The 18,687-nt window shown below is 48.4% G+C and overlaps 2 protein-coding genes across 3 annotated transcripts in view; one reads left to right on the forward strand and one right to left on the reverse strand.

Moving 5' to 3' along the window:
* Positions 1–2,940, forward strand: part of ATXN1L (ataxin 1-like) — a 6,461-nt gene extending 3,521 nt beyond the window's left edge. Inside the window, exon 2 of the mRNA XM_009335255.1 lies at positions 2,191–2,940. Coding sequence (XP_009333530.1) covers positions 2,191–2,298 — 108 coding nt within the window. The 3' untranslated portion in view covers positions 2,299–2,940. The remainder of the gene's footprint in view (positions 1–2,190) is intronic.
* Positions 2,941–5,601: 2,661 nt separating this feature from the next.
* ZNF821 (zinc finger protein 821) lies at positions 5,602–17,359 on the reverse strand. 2 transcript variants are annotated; one of them, XM_009335250.1, is made up of 6 exons: positions 17,274–17,359; positions 9,663–9,788; positions 9,012–9,154; positions 8,326–8,430; positions 7,235–7,401; positions 5,602–6,511 (listed from the first exon to the last, which is right to left on the reverse strand). In XM_009335250.1, the coding sequence occupies exons 1-6, from the start codon at positions 17,311–17,313 to the stop codon at positions 5,857–5,859; spliced, it is 1,236 nt and encodes a 411-aa protein (XP_009333525.1). In that variant the 5' UTR covers positions 17,314–17,359; the 3' UTR covers positions 5,602–5,856. The 2 variants fall into 2 exon arrangements, 1 of the variants encoding a protein (XP_009333525.1); XR_664076.1 differs by lacking the exons at positions 5,602–6,511; positions 7,235–7,401; positions 8,326–8,430; ... (1 more) ...; positions 9,663–9,788; positions 17,274–17,359 and adding exons at positions 13,532–13,728; positions 15,001–15,638.
* Positions 17,360–18,687: the final 1,328 nt, after the last annotated feature.

An 18,687-nucleotide genomic window follows, 5' to 3' on the forward strand; every position in this document is an offset into this window, starting at 1 on the left:
GTGTCCGCATCTCTCCTCGGTGTAGCCGTCCCTCGGTCAGCTTGCAGTGGTGGTGTCTCAGGGCTGTTCTGCACACTCTCCAGGAATGTGTCCTGTAATTGGTTGGCTTCAGTTGACTGTGTGATGGAGGGGTGCTCTGCCTGGGTATTAGGCAAATTAGAGAGTCTCCAAAATGTCCCTTCCATCCAGGCCGTCAGTCCTGTTTTCCTAGCACGTTGCTAGCCATTTCTGTTGCCTTTGAAACGCCTGCACCAGGAGGACAGTTTCTCTTCAGGCCTTAGGTGAGATATGTGCTACTCATGCCTTCAGTGTTTGTGCCTCACGGAGGTTTCTCCAGAGTGAGGATGCTGCCTGTATCACATGTAGCTTCCCCCAAATGACACACCTTCCGATCTCATCAGCTGCATTTGAAATGTATGAAGTCATTGTGATGCTGTCATGTGAAGATTCTGCCTCCTTGAATGCAGCAGCTGTGGGAACAGATGCTGTTTTCATGGCACCATTTGTCAGTAAAACATACTGTCCTGGTCCAGGTGCCTGGCCTCATCACCTTGTGTGTTTCACAGTTGCTATTCATTGGACTCTCCTACGCAAAGACCTCGATTAATGTTGGTTAGTACTCAACGCTCAGGATATCCAGGGTGTCTGTGGCCAAAGGCAGAAGGCAGAGGAACCCAGGTTCTCTTTCCTGTTCTTTGCATGGTGCATGCAGAGGAATTCAGAGCTGTGGCAGGCAGCTAAGAAAGGCATCCTGCATATGTATGGCGTGTGAATGTAGACGGGCTGGTTGCACGCATAGAGGGAATGTCTGAGAAGCTGAAGGGTGCGGAGCCCCTCATGTGCATCTTTGAACATAGAAGTCTGTCATTTAGAGAGAGGGTTTGGAGAGCCTGCCTTATCTCATGTGTCTTACTGTAACTACTGCTCCTAGATCTTGGCCACACTGAACAGTGGTCTGAAAGGGCAGACACTGATGTATGAGGCAAGATGCTGTGTGGCTAAAATAGCTTTGTACTGTAGGCAGCTGAAGGGCTGTGAAGGTGCTCACCCTGGTGTTTACCTGGCCGCTGGCCTGGACTTTGGCTAGCTGTCCATCTGTTGAGTGTGGTTCTGAGCTCTGTGGAACAGGCCAGGGTGAATTTGACCTTGGTGCTTCTACCCAGACTCCCTTGTCAGTCCCACTGTTGCGCATGTTTCAGCTGCCAGCTCTCCTATGGAAGCAACGGTTTGGGGCACATCTCATGGCAGGGCATTGAGATGAAGAATCTGGGCATCTGGCTGCTTGCCCCAAAGGTAGTGGGCAGGAGGGGGCCACTGACAGCCCTCTAGCCCAGCTTAGCAGTACTTGTAATCACTGGAATCTGTCCTTACTGGGTTGGGCTGTGTCGCTCAGCACCTGTGGTGGTTGTTGTGTTGGGTGTTGAGGCTCTCCTGAGATAGGGAGTGTGTGAGACAGGCTCTGCTGTAGGCAGAAAGGCTATGAATGAGCCCATGGAGGAGGCTTTTATTTCTTAGGTTTACAGGGAAAGGAGGAGATAAAGCCAGGAAGACATTGTGGAATGAGATAGTTACCCGGGCTTTTCTGCTGGCAGAGATGTGACAGGCTTCTCAGAGAAATGTACTGTTTTCCTGCTGCTATTGTGAAGGGGAAGAGAGCTGTGGTCTGTCCTCCCTGGAGGAGGAGGCCTCCTGGCCTTGGTCTTACCCAGCTCACACTCTGTGGCAAGAGTCTGTAGGATGCAATGATGGGTGTCTGTAGCCATCTGTCCCATCTCATGAAACATTCCTTGGGTCAGCTGCCCAGCAGAGGCCAGGCCTGTTTCTAGGCTATGCGTACACTGTTGCTCCAGGAACATGAGACTTGTTCCAAGCGACAAGCGCTCATCACTACCAGACTATGCAGAGGAAGCTCTGTCTGGAAAGAAGGAAAGCTGCAGAGGCCCCTCTGCCTCCCCTTTCCAGCAGGTGCACGAGTATAATGCACTTTTCACATTAAGTGTCCCCACCCCCCCACCATCCCCACCCCACACTTGAAGTCACTTTCCCCCATAGAGAACTAACAATCCTTGTTACTCAGAAAATATTGTAAAAGAAACTACAGCAGCTTGAGTAGCCCAAATGCTAGTTCCTGCCCACAGCAGTACATGTGCCTTTCCCTAGCGTCACTCACAACTGCTCTTTGTCTTTCAGGCTGTCCTAGGGCCTGAAACTTTGCAGAAGCTGCTAAGATGGCTACGAATGCACATTCTGTACAGAGTTTGGCCCAGGGTGTGTTCCATGTATGGCTTAAAATGCTGATGATCAAGGCCCTTCCACGGTCTTCACATTTGTCCATGGAGGACAGGACTTGCCCCTAACATCCTTCTAGGCTGCTGCCACCCCACCCTGCAAATGCACCCGTGCACATTCTAGTTGTTTTCCGCTTTCATGGCACCTTAGTGCCAGGGGAGGGTCTGCCCATGCAAAGCAGAGAAACAGACATGTGGCACTGGGGGAACCAGCTGGGCTACCCTGAGGCAAGGAGGTCTTTGTAGATAAGTGCTGATCCCTCAACTATAATCCCAGTTATGTAATGGCTGTATTAACATGTAACCGACCGCATTGTATCTAAAGCCTTAGAACTAGTCAGGTGCTCCCCTCCAACCTTGTTCCTGCCCCTTTCCTCCTACCTGATCTTTAACAAAGCATTAATAATTCTAAGGATAATCTCTATTTTGTTGTGCTTTTTTTGTAACTGTTTTAAATAAATCAATTTGTACTGTATATTTGTACTTTTGGTGAGATCCTTTTTCCTGTTTTACCATTTTAAGTCTGTACTTGGCTACACACAGATTGTATTTTTATTGTTAATGCTCTTATGAATATTGCATTTAACTTGTTGACTCTGTAAACACAGTATATATCTATATATATATATCTATATATAAACCAATAGCTTTTACTTTGGTGTTTGAGACTTTTTGCTTGTCTGCAGCATCTGCGATCATTAGGATGTGGCTTCTCTGGTCTTATACAGAGTGACCTGGAGACTTGTGATAAGGGCAAGGTAAAGGCTGCCTGACAGATGGATTATAAGCCATAATTCTGTGTTCAAATACTTCTGCTTTTATGTGGTCTCTTTCTTGAACCCCTTGGAATGATGATCAGGTGCCAGTGACACTGCAGGGAAAGTTTCAGCTATAGTTTGCAGAGTGAAGCTACATCTCTGCTGGCCAAGCAAAACACACAAGATAGAGCAATAGCAAATATTGTGAGAAGCAAACTTGTCGGTTTGAGTATGAAAATGGGCAGAGGTAAGAATAAAAGTGAGAGATCAGCTCAGAGAACAAAGGAGGATATGAACAAGGTAACATGGAACTGAATAGACCCTTTCCAGATCTGGTGCCATTTCCCATAGTGAGGAGGATGGCTCCTGGATGTCAGTTCTATGTGATGAACAATATGCTAAAACAGCTTCTGTAAGGTGAGGAAACAAGATGTTACAGTGGAATGTGGAGGAAATTGTAGTATTGAAGAGATTAAATGCTTTTTGTAGCAAGCGTCCACAAGACTGTCTGTAACGTTAGTTCATTATCATGAAAAAAATGCAACATTATGCACTTTGAAGGCAACTAGTGTAAGCATTAACTAGGGCTTCAAGGGACTTCAATAAAAAGTTTTTCAAACTGAAAAAAGAGGGAAAAATCAGGTTCCTAAGTAGTCTGGCTGAAAGGTTTTGCTTCGTGTTTTAACTTTACTCTTCTGATCTCAAGTAGGAGTCTTGTGGTCACTATTTCTGACAATGCAGAGAAACAGCAGAGAGAAGACAGTAGCTCCCAGTGTATTTAGATCACCATGTAGCTGTACTGCAGACCTTAACTGGAAATGCTATGAAAGCAGTAAGGGTCTTCAGGCTACAAAACGTAGGTGTGTGGCACAACAGTGTTTGGTGGGCTGACGTTTGGAAACCACAAAGCCACAGCATTCATTTTTACATGCTCATTCTTAAAGAAACCAAATAATGGAGAGTGTACCACCCCTTTGCCCCCACCATGAGTCCTTCTGTGCTAATGTTTTGCCTTTTCCAGTTTAAACATGCCTAGATTTAATTTCCACAGTTGCATAGTTTCATAATGATTTCTGTTAGCAATGGGAACCTTTTCATATAGGTACAGCCTATGATCACATTTTGCCTTGGCTACTTCTTGAATAAACTAAAGAATGCTTAAATTCCCTACCCTCTGGCAGGTTTTTCCAGACTCAGTTATTGTAGCTTTCCCTGGCTCCCCCCAGCTCACTCCTTTTCCTCTCATTGGTTTTGTTGCCAAGTGTGGAAGCAAAAGCAACTTTCTTTTCTACCTGTGTGGTTCTGTTTACTAATGGTCCCCCCCTTTGCCCCACAGTGTTATCAGCAGTGATCACTGAAAGTCACTGTTGGTCACAGAGGAATTTACTATGAGAATGAGTAACTTGAGTGTGATCCGTGGTCCTAGATGAGCAGTGTTGCATTTGGCTCTATTAAAATGGTTGAACAAGCTCAGTTTACCATGAAGTCACAGAACAGTTGAGGTGAGAAGGGACCTCTGGAAGTCATCTGGTCCAACTTCCCCTGCTCGAGCAGGGCCACCTACAGCCAGCTAGCTGCCCAGGACGGTGTCTTTTGAGAATCTCCAAGGTGGGAGACTCCACAACTTCCCTGGGTAACCTCTGCCAGTGCTCAGTCACCCTCACAGTAAAAAAGTGTTTCCTGATGTTCAGAGGGAACCCCCTGTGTTTCCATTTGTGCCCGCTGCCTCTGGTCCTGTCACTGGGCACCACTGAAAACAGCCTGGCTCCATCTTCTTTACACTCTCCCTTCAGATATTTCTAAACATTGACAAGATCCACCTCTCCCCCCTCAAGCCTTTTCTTCTCCAGGCTGAACAGTCTCAGCTCTCCCAGCCTTTCCTCATAGCAGAGATGCTCCAGTCCCTTTGCTATCTTAGTGGCCCTTTGCTAGATGCTCTCCAGTATGTCTGTGCCTCTCTTGCACTGGGGAGCCCAGAACTGGACACAGCACTCCAGATGTGGCCTCACCAGTGCTGAATAAAGGGGAAAGCAAATCCATACAGTACTAGAGAGCGGACCTACCCTTATTGTTTACTGTTCAATCAACTCTCTCACTTGCAAACCTGAAATGCTGTTTAAGTGAAAATTAACTTGTGAGTAAACCAGCAAACTCGTTTGCTGTTTGCTTACCTCAGTCAGCCTTTCTGTTAGCGTTTATATGGGGTATCTTAGAACAGGAACTCAGTTTCCTCTTAGTTTTTCCATGGATGCTACTGCAAATAAGCACATAACGATAGTGTTAAGAGAAAAGGTGTGCACAGCCATTTCCAGGGAGACAACATCCTCCTTTGCTTCCTTTTTATGGGCACAAACTGCAAGGGATTTACTCCTGGAGGAGTTGTGGACTATCAAAGTCCTCAGCTCCATAATTCATGCTGCAGTAAAGAACATCCCTTTTTAGTGAGGTGGGCCTCCACCTACAGCAGAGCTGCAGCAGCCCAAACCCATCTATGGGGCAAGGGTCCAAGAACAAGATGAAGCACAAAAGGTAAAGAAGGGTACTAAATAAATGTGAACATTAATTTATTTTCCCTCTGTTCACAGGCTGTGACTTGGCCCCCAACGCAGACTGTATCCTCAGAACCTGCTCCCACCAGGGCTACTTTGGCAGACACCTCTCAGCTCTGTTCTCCTCCTATGTTCAGGAGAAAACCAGAACCATCTGTCAGGAAGAGTCAGCCAGGGACCCACAGCAGCCTCTTGAGTGCAGAAGCCTGCTAGTGCACCTGTGGCAGGTGCAGCAGAGGTGGCATGGTCCTTGGCTGTAGCTTAATGCAGCGCACTGTTGCTCTGCTCCTCAAAGGTCATTTTGCCCAGCAGCTGGCTCTCCAGCTCCACATTGCTCACTGGCAGCTGGAAAAAGTTCATTTCAGCTGCCAAAGCGGCCATGGCAGAGGGGTCCTGGCCAAACTGTGCCCGGAGCATCATGTCCATTTTCTCCAGGCGCCGCTTAAGCCTCTTGGCCTCACGCTCCCGGATGAGCCGGGCCTGTCGTTTCTCTGGGGTCTCGTTTGCGCGCTTCAGTCGCATGGCTTCCCGGTCTCTCTGCAGCCGCCGTGCCCGCTGTTCATCTGTCTCTTGCATGCGCTGCAGGCGCTTAGCTTCTCGATCCCGCATACGCCTCACTTCCCGTTCTTCAGGTGTCTCGTTGTCCCGCCGGCTCTTCTTGGCTGTGCGCTCCCGCTCCAGACGCTGCAACCGCACTTCCAAGGGCTCGTTCTGCCGACGAAGTGCCCACTTTCGCATGCCAGGTGTCTGTGCCTCCAGCAGCTTACGATAAGCAGCACAGTTGTTGCACACTAGGAGGATGCCTGCAGGATACACAGGGGTGTGAAAGGCAATGTCTTTCCCCTCAACACTGGAGGGGCCCTCGCTCTGTGGTGCCGGCAGGCGATCTGCACTGAGCACCTCTGGCAGCTTCTCACTGGAAAGCAGAAAGAGCAGAGAGTCAGAGACTTGGTGCTGACGGAAGAGTCCCCATCTCACTGCCCAGGGGGCTGCAATGAACAGTGCCCCTACTACAGCCCATGACAGAGGCCTCTGCTAAACCATTCCTGCCCACAGACATGTCTGAATATCTAAAATGAAGCAACATCATATCCAGGGGTAGGAAGTGGGTTAGCACAGAGCAGTATCTGGGTTGGAAGAGCACAAGAGCAGAAATTAGCCAGCAAGCTGCTCCTCCCCATCATCTCTGGATTTCTCCTTTCAGCCCTATTCCGCTAGTCAGTGGATAATCTTCCATCAGGCAGGACACAAACAAGGAACATTTTGGTTTCTACCTGTAGTCCTGCCCTGGAAATGATGAACCCATCTGTGCAGTACAGACCTACTCTGAGGGACTGCTGGGCAAGGGAAGCAGTTGATTGTTCTCCAGTGACTGGAGACCCCAGTGCTTTCCACACAGTTCTAGTTCTTCACAGAGCTAAGGAACACCCTTTTAGCAGCACAGCCCATGGACGTCTTAGCAGGTGATGCAGAGCTGCAGGCAGGAAGGGATCGAGGAATCTCACCCACTGGGGGTGTTCACAACTCTCCTACAGGCCTTAGTAGGTCCAGAGCCATGACTTCTGTGTCACTTAAGGCTACCCACCTAATCTTTAATGTGGGTACCCTAGACCCGCTCACCAGCCGGGGTGACCCTGACCTGTTGAATGTGGCGTGGCTGGTGAAGCGTGCTCCACACACCGCACAGTTTGACAGCTGGTCCTCTGAGTGGATCAGGAGATGTCGCCCAAGGGATCCTGGTGAGCTGAGGGCTCTGCCACATACAGGACACATGTAGCTCTTGGCGCTCACCACAGCTGCAGTGTGCTGCAAAACAACCACTAGGTTGTTAGTTACAAATTGCCCAGCTCCCTGCCCAGTCTGAGGCATGGTCAACAGACACAGCAAACCATTCAGTTCGGCCTCTTGTAATGGGAACGCTTCACCACTTCACTCTGTCTGACAGCTCCTAAACCAGGCTCAAGACATCTGGGGTGTCACAGGTCAAACAGCAAGGAGAAAACCTTTCTACAACTCCACTCCAGTGCAAGAGAAACAATTAAGGCCAAAACACTTTGATTTTAAGACCTGACCCTTGTTTTCAGAAATGCCTCTGAGGAGCTGCTGTTGCTGGACAAAGCATGACTGGACTAACAGTAGGCAGGATGCTGGTGAGCAAGTGCTTAGATGGAGATAGTCAGCTGGTGCAGGTAAGTGGCCAGTTCAGTTCTGCTTCATTCCTTCTTTTACAGACTTTGATGTGCTGTGAAGACAGTACTGACAACAAAACCTGTGAGATTCCAGCACAGATTTCCTGCAATACTGGAATCATTTCGGAGGAAGAACAGCTGTTTTCATGGATAGGAGCATGTGTAAAGGTACAAAATAAGGAACTGAGTGATTAGGAGGAGGGTTTCTTATCTCACTGAATAATGTAAAAATTGCTTCCACGTTTAATCTGAAGGAACTGCCTGGTCTTAGCCTGCAACTGCTTGCAGAGACTGCCTTGGGAGAGAGTTGTGTTTTCCAGATCCGCAGACCGGTGCCTCACTGATTTTTTCCCCAGGACACCCTCTGAACACAGTTTACTGCTGTAAACTTCAATCACATCCTAGCTAGAAGCTCAGTTCTGTGACTGCAAAGACCAGAACAAAGCCACCCTGTGCTTTGGGTTGTTTCTGGATTTGGGACTTAAGGGGACTTGAGGGGCTTAAGGCCAGAGATATCCCACAGTTTGGAACCATCCCCTACCTGGTATACGTGAGCAATGAGCTGCTCTCTGCTTCCACACTCCAGCTGGCAGAGGGGGCACTGTGACAGTCCCAGCATAGGGTCAGCATTCAAACTCTCAGGCACCTACAGGGAGGAAAAGCCACTTTGTGTAAGGCACACAGATCCCCCCCACCCAGCCACCCCACCCTCCCTTAGTATCTAGTCAACACTGCACGCAGGCCTTGACCAGATCAAGTGCTGTGTGCCCAGTCCCACTGGGGCTGGTTTGTGTTCTTGCAGTCTGAAACTTCCTTTATGTAGCCTCTGAGCAAAACTCCTGCTGTCTTGGGGGGAACAGGCAGAGGCCTCATGGCCTCCACTCACACCCAGGCTCTTGCCAGCGCAGTGGCTCTGGTAGGCAAGGCCTGCTCTGTAGCAGAAGGGAAGGGGAAGTCAGTCAGAGAAAGGCACCAGAACTGAAGGAAGGGGGCACACTCTGCACAATCATCTTGGCCAGCCAGGCGAACAGCAGTTTGTGCCTGCTACCTCCTGTTCCTGGCAGCCCAAGAGCTCTTCATACCCTGTCCTCCAGCCACGAGATGTTGTTTGGAGGAAGTGGGAGGGAGAAAAAGATAAGAAACCATAGTGGGGAGAGGAGGTGTTTAGACAGTACCCTTTTCTCTCCCTGGGAGGCTAAGGTGAGCGCAGAGCCAGTATACACTTACCTCATTTTCTCTCATCAGTGGGGTTCCAGCCACAGGTTGTTCTGCATTCTCTAATTCTTTCTTCACTTTCACCATTGAGCCATCCTCCTCAGATGTATGGGAAGAAACTTCATCCTGGGTGGTTTCCTCATCATCACTGCCACCTGGAACATGAAGAGGAGTTATTCCAAGTGTCAGGACCCTGAGGGCACCATAGGCCTTAATTGTCCTGACCAGCATCACCTAGGGCCTCTACCCACACCCAGGGGTTCCATTTAAACTCAGGCTGGAGCACTTCAGTCCCTGAAGTGCTCTGTAGAGTCCCTGGATGTGGCCTGTTACCCTGCCTTGCTTGACAATTACTGGAACATCAGCTGGACCCACTGCTGTTACCACCCTGCTCTGGTAAGTTGGGACTGCATCCTGGTGGTGAGGTCATTGCCCAATATGTGTTGTGGTGGTCCTTGGCTCTGGGCTTGCCTTCCCTTAGGGAGCAGCCCTGCTCTTGCTGTTTGCTGACATGATGTCCTGCACAGGAGCCAAGGGCTAACCCAGAGGAGGAGATGGGCAAGATGGTCCTCAGAGTACCCCAATAAGCTGTGCAGTGCCTCACCCCTTGTCAGAGTCTCCCCAGTCCACTACCTTGCTGTTATTGGAAGGGGCAGAACTCACTGCTGCTGGAGTCGGGGTCTTGCAGCGGATGAATGGCTGGCCTTTGGTCCCCAAGAGCTCCAGGAAAGTTGTTTTTCATCATGGCTTGGCGGGCTTGCTCCTCCAGCCCTGCAAAGACTTGCTCCCCTGGCAGCCATAAGGACAAAGAGTCAGACTGGTGCCATTGCATTGCTTTCACAGAATCATAGAATGGTTTGGGTTGGAAGGGACCTTAAAGATCACCTAGTTCCAACCCCCCTGCCATGGGCAGGGACACCTTCCGCTAGACCAGGTTGCTCAAAGCCCCATCCAACCTGGCCTTGAACACTCCCAGGGATGGGGCATCCACAACTTTTCTGGGCAAGCTGTTCCAGTGCCTCACCGCCCTCACAGTGAAGAATTTCTTCCTTATATCTAATCTAAGTCTACCCTCTTTCAGTTTAAAGCCATTACCCCTTGTCCTATCGCTACACCCCCTTGTAAAAAGTCCCTCTCCAGCTTTCTGGTGGGCCCCCTTCAGGTACTGGAAGGCTGCTAGAAGGTCTCCCCAGAGCCTTCCCTTCTCCAGGCTGAACAACCCCAACTCTCCCAGCCTTTCCTCATGGGAGAGGTGTTCCAGCCCTCTGATCATCTTTGTGGCCCTCCTCTGGACTCGCTCCAACAGATCCATGTCTTTCTTATGTTGGGGGCCCCAGAGCTGGATGCAGTACTCCAGGTGGGGGTCTCATGAGAGCAGAGTAGAGAGGGGAGAATCACCTCCCTCAACCTGCTGGTCATGCTTCTTTCACCACCAAGGCTTGCCAAAAACACAACAGGAGTGGGGCTGCTCATCTGCATGGTGCAGAACCTCTGAAGTCACCTCTTGGAAAGCATTTAAGTAACCTCTCTGCTTGCCTACCCTGCAACACCAGCCTCTTGTACCTGCTGATGTGAGTCCAGTCCCTGTGTCTAGAACAGTCTCACTAGTGGAAATGTCCAGCATCAGACTGCTCTCTGCATACTCTTTATATGCACTCCAGCCACACCAAAAAAAAAGTGAGATCCCATATATCTGCCATATGTAGCCAGGGGGCTTTCTCTGCTACCAAGCTATCTGCTGATAGAGCTACAGCACAGCTCTAGGCAGGGGGGAAGCCACTCAGGGACTATGACAGTATCCCAAATCAGGCATAGTGCTATATGGGTCTTCTAAATCATTAAGTCCTATTCCCTGCTGTAACAGGCAACTTGCACAAAAACAGTATCTCCCTGAGTGCCTGGCACCTCATCTTCTCTCCACAGTGATACTAAAACCAGAGGTTGTCCTTGGCATGCTCTGTCACTACCTTCTGTCCCAGGAGGTCTGAGGACAAGCTGCCCATCAAGAAGGTGTTTCTGCTCGGAGCTGGTGTTCTGCTTACATGATAGATAACTTGCTTCACTACCTGGCCTTGCCCAGGAGTGGCCCTGGCTAAAATAAATCTCAGTTACACTTCATATGCTCAAAACAGAAAACTAAGGGGATGAACCCAGAAAGCTGTGATGCTTGTTTAGCATAGCTTACAGTCTGTTTTGTTGAAAGACACTGGTCACTAGTACCTTGACTCAATAGGAGATGGCAAACACATTGAAATAAGGCAATTATTTGTGCTTCTTGGAAAGAAAACGTCTTACAGCAATCCCTGCTAAGGAGAACTTTTGCTTCCAAAGAATAGTGATAAAAGGCAACCATTAATTTTCATATTAAATCAAACAAATTACTTTTTTCTAGGTGTAGTTGTGATTTGCCTCTCTTGGTGGATGAGCTGGGAGTGCTTGGGACAAGGTGCTGAAGTTCCTAGCGGGCTAGCTTTTGGGTTAAATTTATCAACTGATTCGTAAGCTCTCAAGAACCACTCAAAGTATAAATGTGAAAATGATAAGGAAGACAGTGCATTTTTCACATAAAACAAAAGTTTTTGGAACAAAATGGTACCTTTTAGTATAGGGCCACAACTGGCATCAGTATAACCAGGGAATTGAATTTTTGACCCATTGAGAGAGCACCAGTCCTGTTACAAGGACAGATACGTTCCCACATGCTAAACTGTTTCAGCCAGCTTTGCCCCATATTCATACTCACACTGCCTTTCTGGTGCTTACCTCTCCATTTCCAGCAGTGCTTTAAAAAGCAGTAATTTATGGAAGATTTCAAAGACCTTCAGAAGTTTCACGGAGAGTGTGGGAGAAGAGTTTTAGTTCCCAACATCCCCATGGAGGTCTCCAAAAGTATTTGAAGGCATTTATCATTCTGTTTCAGAAATGTGAGAAAGGGTTTTGTAGAGAAGACTTGAGAACACAATCCATGTGGGCTGAAGAGAGAGTTGAGGAGCACTCTAAATCTGTCACTGAAAGCAGCAGGCACTGTTGTGATTGCTGTGACACATGTACCCCCATCAGAAGTCATTCCAGCACTGAATGGTTTTCATAACCTGGAGTACTGCTTTTATGTCTGGACCACAACCTCACATTGGTGGGATTGAGATACAGACTGTATGAACAGCAGACACTACAGAATCACAGTGCCTCTCCAAGAAGCAGATATCCACAAACCACCAGGATAAAAGCCCAGAGACCAAAAAAGCATTGCAAGACAAAGAGAAATGAGGAAACCTGCAGAACACAGGACAGATGTAAAACAATGGTGGGAGACATGCTACCTGTGACAGTTACAAAACAGGATTCCCAAACTGCTAGTGGAAGCAGTTACGTTTGTTTTCTTCCCCCTTTCCCCTTCCAGATGGCTTACGTTTCCACTAAGCAGCAGCCTGGAGTCTAATGGCAGGTAGGTTCCTGCATAGCTTGTCTGCAGGCTATGCAGACAGTCTGCAGGATTTTAAAAGCTGTGATCTTTATATGAGGTGACTGAGGAGGGAACTCCTCCTATCAGTAACACTAGCATCAATCACAATAACTAAGAGAGCAATCATGTCTGCCAGTGGCCTTTCTGTACAACATACCCAGAACCGAGTTAGCATCGACTCAGCGCAGTGCAGAGAACTATCAGCTTACAGCCAGAAATGCAAACTGTTAACCAAACCAGTGCTGTTAGCCGACGACATCTTGTGCATTCTCCGTTAGCCTGTATCTAAAAGGCATCATGGGACTGGGAAAGACAAACTTTTAAAAATGCTATCTTTGGCTTATACAGAATTTCTTACGTATTAAACTAATATTGTCTCCAAAAGAACTTAGGGAAGAGTGTCCTGTTCATCTACTGATGGTCTAAGTCTTACTTTGATGAAGCTTTAGAGCGTTAATGTTTGATAGGTACAGGTTTATACTTTTATTGTTTCTGCACACACATACTCACATACAGACGCTTACACCCCCACCTCCACCCCACTTTGAATACACTTACATTCATTCAGAAAGGAGTAAGACAGGCAATAGCTTTAGGATCACTGCTATCAGTAAAGGATGTTATGCTCAATATTGAATTCACAGACTCTTCTCCAGAAGTTTCTTTATTAAATACAAAAAGGGCTGCAGGCTGACCACAACACAAAAACAAGTCACTGTATTTGTTTTACAAACAGCTAGAGACGTAGGACAGTGAAAAATCAGATGCCTCTGCTTTGCATTCCAGTTCTCTCCATAATCTTGTAAATGAGTGGGATGCCAGGTGAGCAGCTGTGGAGGTAGGGGGCAGCCCTGCAGTTACTGTGCAACAGGGGCAGTTATGACTGCTAGGATCTGGTGGCGTATCAACTTGGTAGCCAGAAAGGCTTTTTTTCCTGAGCCCTTCCCTTCTTGAACTGTATGAATGCAGGATAACTCTCAGGTGTTCTGGAAAATAAACACACAAACAAACAACCCCCACCCCAAAATCCACAAAACAAAATCAAAAGAAACTGCATCATTCCCCTGTCTTCCTTCCTAAACAGAAAGGTGTCTCAGACATGAGACACTTTATTCCCTCCTTGTACATCAATTTAAAGTCCCTGTTCATGTAGGTCTTCTCTGTGTTCCTTTCCTGGACCTGAAATTTGCAAGTGTTTCCACCACTGTGGATCTAGTCCACCTGCCCCATCGCTATTCTGGGTTGTCCACACTGCTGTAGTGGTTACTGAAATGAAAAACAACACAATTGAAAGAGTTAACAACGGCAGCCCACAGAGCCCTTTAAGAACCAAGGATTTCGATGCAAGTAACAGTTCAGCTCGGTTTTGAATGCTGGGTGCTATTTCTTGCAAGATACTTTCTCTTCAAACCGGGAATATTCTAGGCAGCAGAATTCAAGGAACACTGAAGAGCACAGAATGTGTGTGTGTCAGAGGGAAGGAAATAGAGGATTGATGGGATATTGAGACCATGATAAACAGAGCTAGGAAGTGGGAATTAATTTGACTATCAAAAGCTGTTCTCAAGAGTTCTAAAATAAGCATCACTTGCAAAGGGTACAAGCAACAGAAAGAAAAGCAGCTCATGGGACAGCAGGGAGAGAAAATAAAAGTGCACACTAACACTTGCAGCAAATTTTTGGCAAGCACAAGAACAGTGAGTAGCCCATAACTGATGGAGTGACAGTGCAGCAATGGATGGGCTTGAATGCAAGATCAGATGAATTGCTTAGAGAGATTTTATACTTTTATACTTTAGAGTCTGGGAGAAAATAAAGATGAAATTGAACCAAGTAAGGTATCTCCACAGGAACAACGTAACTGCATTGTATTTTTCAATTCAATGTGGAATGGGCAATGCAGTAAGTATATTCCAGTATTACAGTTTTATTTGTTACCACTTTGTCAGATGTGTTTTTCATGCACCATGTGGCAAAACAAAATTAAATTATTAAGAGCCAATTATGTGCTGCAGCCCTGCTAAAGGTGAAATTACTACAGTTAAAACTGTAGGACTGGCCATCATGCACAATGAGACTTTTGTGATAATAGTAATTTTTATCATTGTCTCTGTATTATTTTGAATTTCCTTACACATCAACTTCCATTTAAAACTGTTTTGACTTGTAACCACACAACTTCCCAGCCAATCGCTCTGCATGCCAAAGTGATTCTGTGCTAAGTGAGGACAGCAAACCATGTTGTTGTGAGAGCAAGGTTAAATGAGGGCCATACCAAGCCTGGAAAGTAACCCTGGAAAGAGGTGGCACCAAGCAAGCCAGGAGAGGAGATCTGCAGCTGTTGCTTGCCCTAGTGAATCCAAGAAGGAAGATAACACGGAGTGGCCATGCAAGGAAGAAGTAGGCACTGTCCTCCCACAAATTTGTCCAGTTAGATACTCACAGTGGTATTTATGCAAATCCAAAAAGCACTTCCCCAGCCCCGCAGCCTGCCAAATCAGATCCCAGCTGCAGACAACTGCGTAAAAAGCTGCATACCTGCTGTCCCTTTTATTCCTCTCCTCCCAACCACTTCAGTCCCTGTGAAGAAGTCTCAGTAACGTGTCTGCTATGTCTCAGCCTGACTCCTCATTCTGCTGGCTCACCCAGTTCTTGGAGCTGATGCTCTCTCCGATTATCCTCGTCAGTGCAATGCATGGCATTTCTGGGCCCTCCAGATACACAGCAGGCTAGGTAGACAGAGAAGTCCCAACGATTTGGTGGTGTTCATCATGAGAGACAAGATTTTCCATCCCAAGGTGGAGACATCACCATTGACATGTTTCTTGTATCTTTCAGTCCCTTTATTTTCTTGTGGTCCTACTTGCTGCTCCTGATGGCTCCTGTTGAATAGCTGCTCTGTAGCAATGTACCACATATAAAGGAGGTGAACAGGTCCCAGAATTCCTCTCTACGGCACACCAGATGCCATAACCTCAACCTCATGCCCGCTGGTAGCATGTTTGTCAGATAGCTCCCCCTGAGACCAAAACTGGAGATACAATCACTTGTATTGCAGATAAAAAAGCAATGTTCACTGTGAAAATAGTGCAAAACTGAACTCCATAATATGTATAGTTTTGTATATAATAGTAGACGCTTCTGAAGAACATAACCCTGACGCAGTGGAGTGCAGAAAACAGCCCACCTAAACACCATGGAAACCCTACCTGCACTATTAGAGCTGTTGTACCCCTTGGTTTCCATACATGAGAGACCATGACAGGGGAGATAGCGTAAGTGCATGCCTTACATAAGTCTGATCTAAACGGCAGCAGTAATATCTGGGCACTGTCAGAAGCAAAAGTGTGCGGACACAAGGTGTGTTACCGGCATCATAGGACAAAACACAGGACATACCAAATTTCTCTAAGGAAGACAATTCCAGGTCATTAATGTACTATCAGGCAAATCAAAGCTATACTCTGCCCACTGTTGAACCCAGGGCCCAGAAGCAGGAATTGGAGAGCATAAGTCAGTGCAGATGCCAAAAGGCACGCCCAAGACTCTTACACTGGCCACCAAGGAAAGCTTTGTCAGCTCTCCCATGCCTAGCTCTAGCAGCTGATGGGGCTTTCAAGTCCCAGAAAGAGGTAATTCTCCCCAGTGCACTCAATGAGCGTGCAAAGTGTTAGGCTCTATCACAATGTATTTTCTCCTAGCACAGAGAACAGCATGCATAGATTCCTGTTGCCGTACCCACACAAAAAGGCAGCACAGAGAAACACAGAGAGACATGCAAGCCAGCAGCATCAGCAAAGTGAGGCAGTGTTAGGGCTGCAGCATCCAGCTCTCTGTCCCATACTCCTGACAGCTACTACAGCTTAGCAATACCTTGGGCCTTCTCATCAGCCTTGCTTTCACATGTCTACAGAAGTGGAAATTTGTTTTCCTCATTCCAGCCCAAATTCTAAACATGTCTCCAGCCACAAAGCTGGGTATGTACAAGGGTACAGCTTCAGTCCCGCCAACTTCTCTCCACTGCAATCAGTCAAACAGAAGCTGTATATGTGCAGTTTCCCCTTTGCAGCCAAACATCCATATGTGTCTCCCAGCTCCACTAACATCTCGCTGTAGCCTGCCCACAAGAAGTGGTGATGTACAGCATCTTCAGCCCTTTCACTATCAAACAAATGCCAGGGTCTTGACAATGCTGGAGAAACAGAGATCTGTTCTATCATCTCAGCTCAAGAATGATCTGACAGACAGCATTTATCTGTCCAGTAAATTACTTAGCCACTGCCCATTCCCTACAAGGAAAGAGCAAATGGCTTTACTTACATTATCTAGTAGGAAACTGAGGTACAGTGAGCTTAAGTAACATGTCCAAGGCCAGTCAGTTGAGTCTGTGGTAGGGCAAAGATCAGAACGCAGACTTCCTGCCTTTCAGCCACACACTCAAACCACCTTGCCTAGAACTTCCTTTGCTACCCAAGATGGGCCAGAGCCCCGAAGTCACATTTCTTAGCATACTAACTTGCACTCATGACAGTGTAAATGCAAAGCACAGCTACAGGCCCTGCACACACACACCTACCTTTACAGTATTAGTTGTTTGTTCAAGCCTATCCCTGTCCTGCCATGCCAGGACACAGCCAGCTTCCCTGATGCACAGAGCTCAGTTTCACTTCTTACAGTCCCTAAGATGAAACGTGAGTAACCACCATTCCCCCACAAACTGTACCTTTTCATCACTCCCCTCCTCCCCGTCTCACTCCACAACAATCCAGCTAGGGCAAGGATCCCACAATGCTGTATAATATAATACTCACAGTGAACTTTGTTAGGAGTGGTCTGTTTCCGACGGGACATGTTTCCCTGACCTGGGAGCACAGAGTGTTCGTTCCCTCAGCAGAGGGCTCACCTGAGAAGAGAAGAGCCTGTCACACACACCACTGGAACCTCCTGAGCCTCTGGCCAAACGCAGCTGACTGTCTCAGGGTCATTCCCCACCCTTCTGCCTACAGGGCTCATTCTGCATCACCACAGACATATTCAGTGCCAACATCCAACACGATCCACGAGCATTTCACAAACCACCATGTATGGGCAGTCCCACCCAGTTCTTAAGCAAAGTTATAAGCAATCCTGTCCCCAGCATACAAAAAGCTAAGAGTGCCCCACTTAAAGAGTGACCGCAATCTCAGTCCAAACTCCCTTGTCCCTCCTGTCCATTCCCACGGCCGATAGGGCAAAAGCCTAATCAAACCTGCAGACCCTGTCCTATCTCTGGCCCCCCACCCAGAGAGACTGAGGGGACACAAGGCCCCACTACGTCCAGAAGGCTGGTGTCGGGCACTGGATAACCCATCCCAGGTAGGCAAGGGAACCAGCTGCCCTACGGTCACAACTCCAGACACGGTGGCAGCAGCTGACGGGACGGTGTGGCCAGCCCAGGGACAGGTCTCGGCCCAGACAGACACCCCGCAAGGGGACTGACCTCACTGCCCTCGCAGACAGGCACAGGGAGAGGGAAACAGCGGGGCTGCTGTGCCCTCCCTGCTGCCAGGACCCCCTTGGGCAGGCAGGACCAGGGCCAGGCAGGTGGGGATGCACTGCCTGCCCTCACATGGGGAGGGATGCACCCCCCTTGTCCCTCACAGGTGGGGACATAGCAACCCCCTCAAGCTTTACAAGGTGGGTAAACATCGACTCCTCGTCCTCAGACCGACAGAGGAAGAAATCAATCCCAACAGTCCCCTCAGACAAAAGGAGGAACTAAACCCATTTACCCCCAGGCAGACAGACACAGGGATCCCCTCAACCTCCCACCGACAGACGGACCCGGGGATCCTGTCACCCTCCTCAGACAGACAGACACTGGAATCCCATCAGCATCCCAGCAGCAGACGGACATGGGGATCCCATCACCCTCCTCAGACAGACAGACACGAGGATCCCGTCAGCCTCCCACCGACAGACGGACAGGGGGATCCCATCACCCTCTTCAGACAGACAGACAGACAGACAGACAGACAGACACTGGGATCCCGTCAGCCTCCCACCGACAGAGGGATCCAGCCAGCAGTCCCAGCACACGGGAGGAGGCAGAAGGAGGGATCCAGCCCGCAAGCGGACAGACACACAAACGGACCCCGCTCCCCTGGCAAAGGGACGGACGGAGGAACCCAGCCCGGGTCCCCGAGGATGCCGACGGACGACCGAGGGACCCAGCCCGACAGCCCG

The sequence above is a fragment of the Pygoscelis adeliae genome, unplaced genomic scaffold (assembly GCF_000699105.1).
Source record: "Pygoscelis adeliae isolate BGI_AS28 unplaced genomic scaffold, ASM69910v1 Scaffold532, whole genome shotgun sequence".
In the NCBI taxonomy this organism is placed as follows: Eukaryota; Metazoa; Chordata; class Aves; order Sphenisciformes; family Spheniscidae; genus Pygoscelis; species Pygoscelis adeliae.

Coding starts and splice junctions, on each gene's coding strand:
- ZNF821 (XM_009335250.1), bottom strand. CDS start 17,313: ATGTCCCGTCGGAAACAGACCACTCCTAACAAAGTTCACT. Junction 9,789..17,273: donor CACTCCTAACAAAGTTCACT/GTGAGTATTATA, acceptor TATGGCTGCCAG/GGGAGCAAGTCTTTGCAGGG. Junction 7,402..8,325: donor TCATTGCTCACGTATACCAG/GTAGGGGATGGT, acceptor GTTGTTTTGCAG/CACACTGCAGCTGTGGTGAG.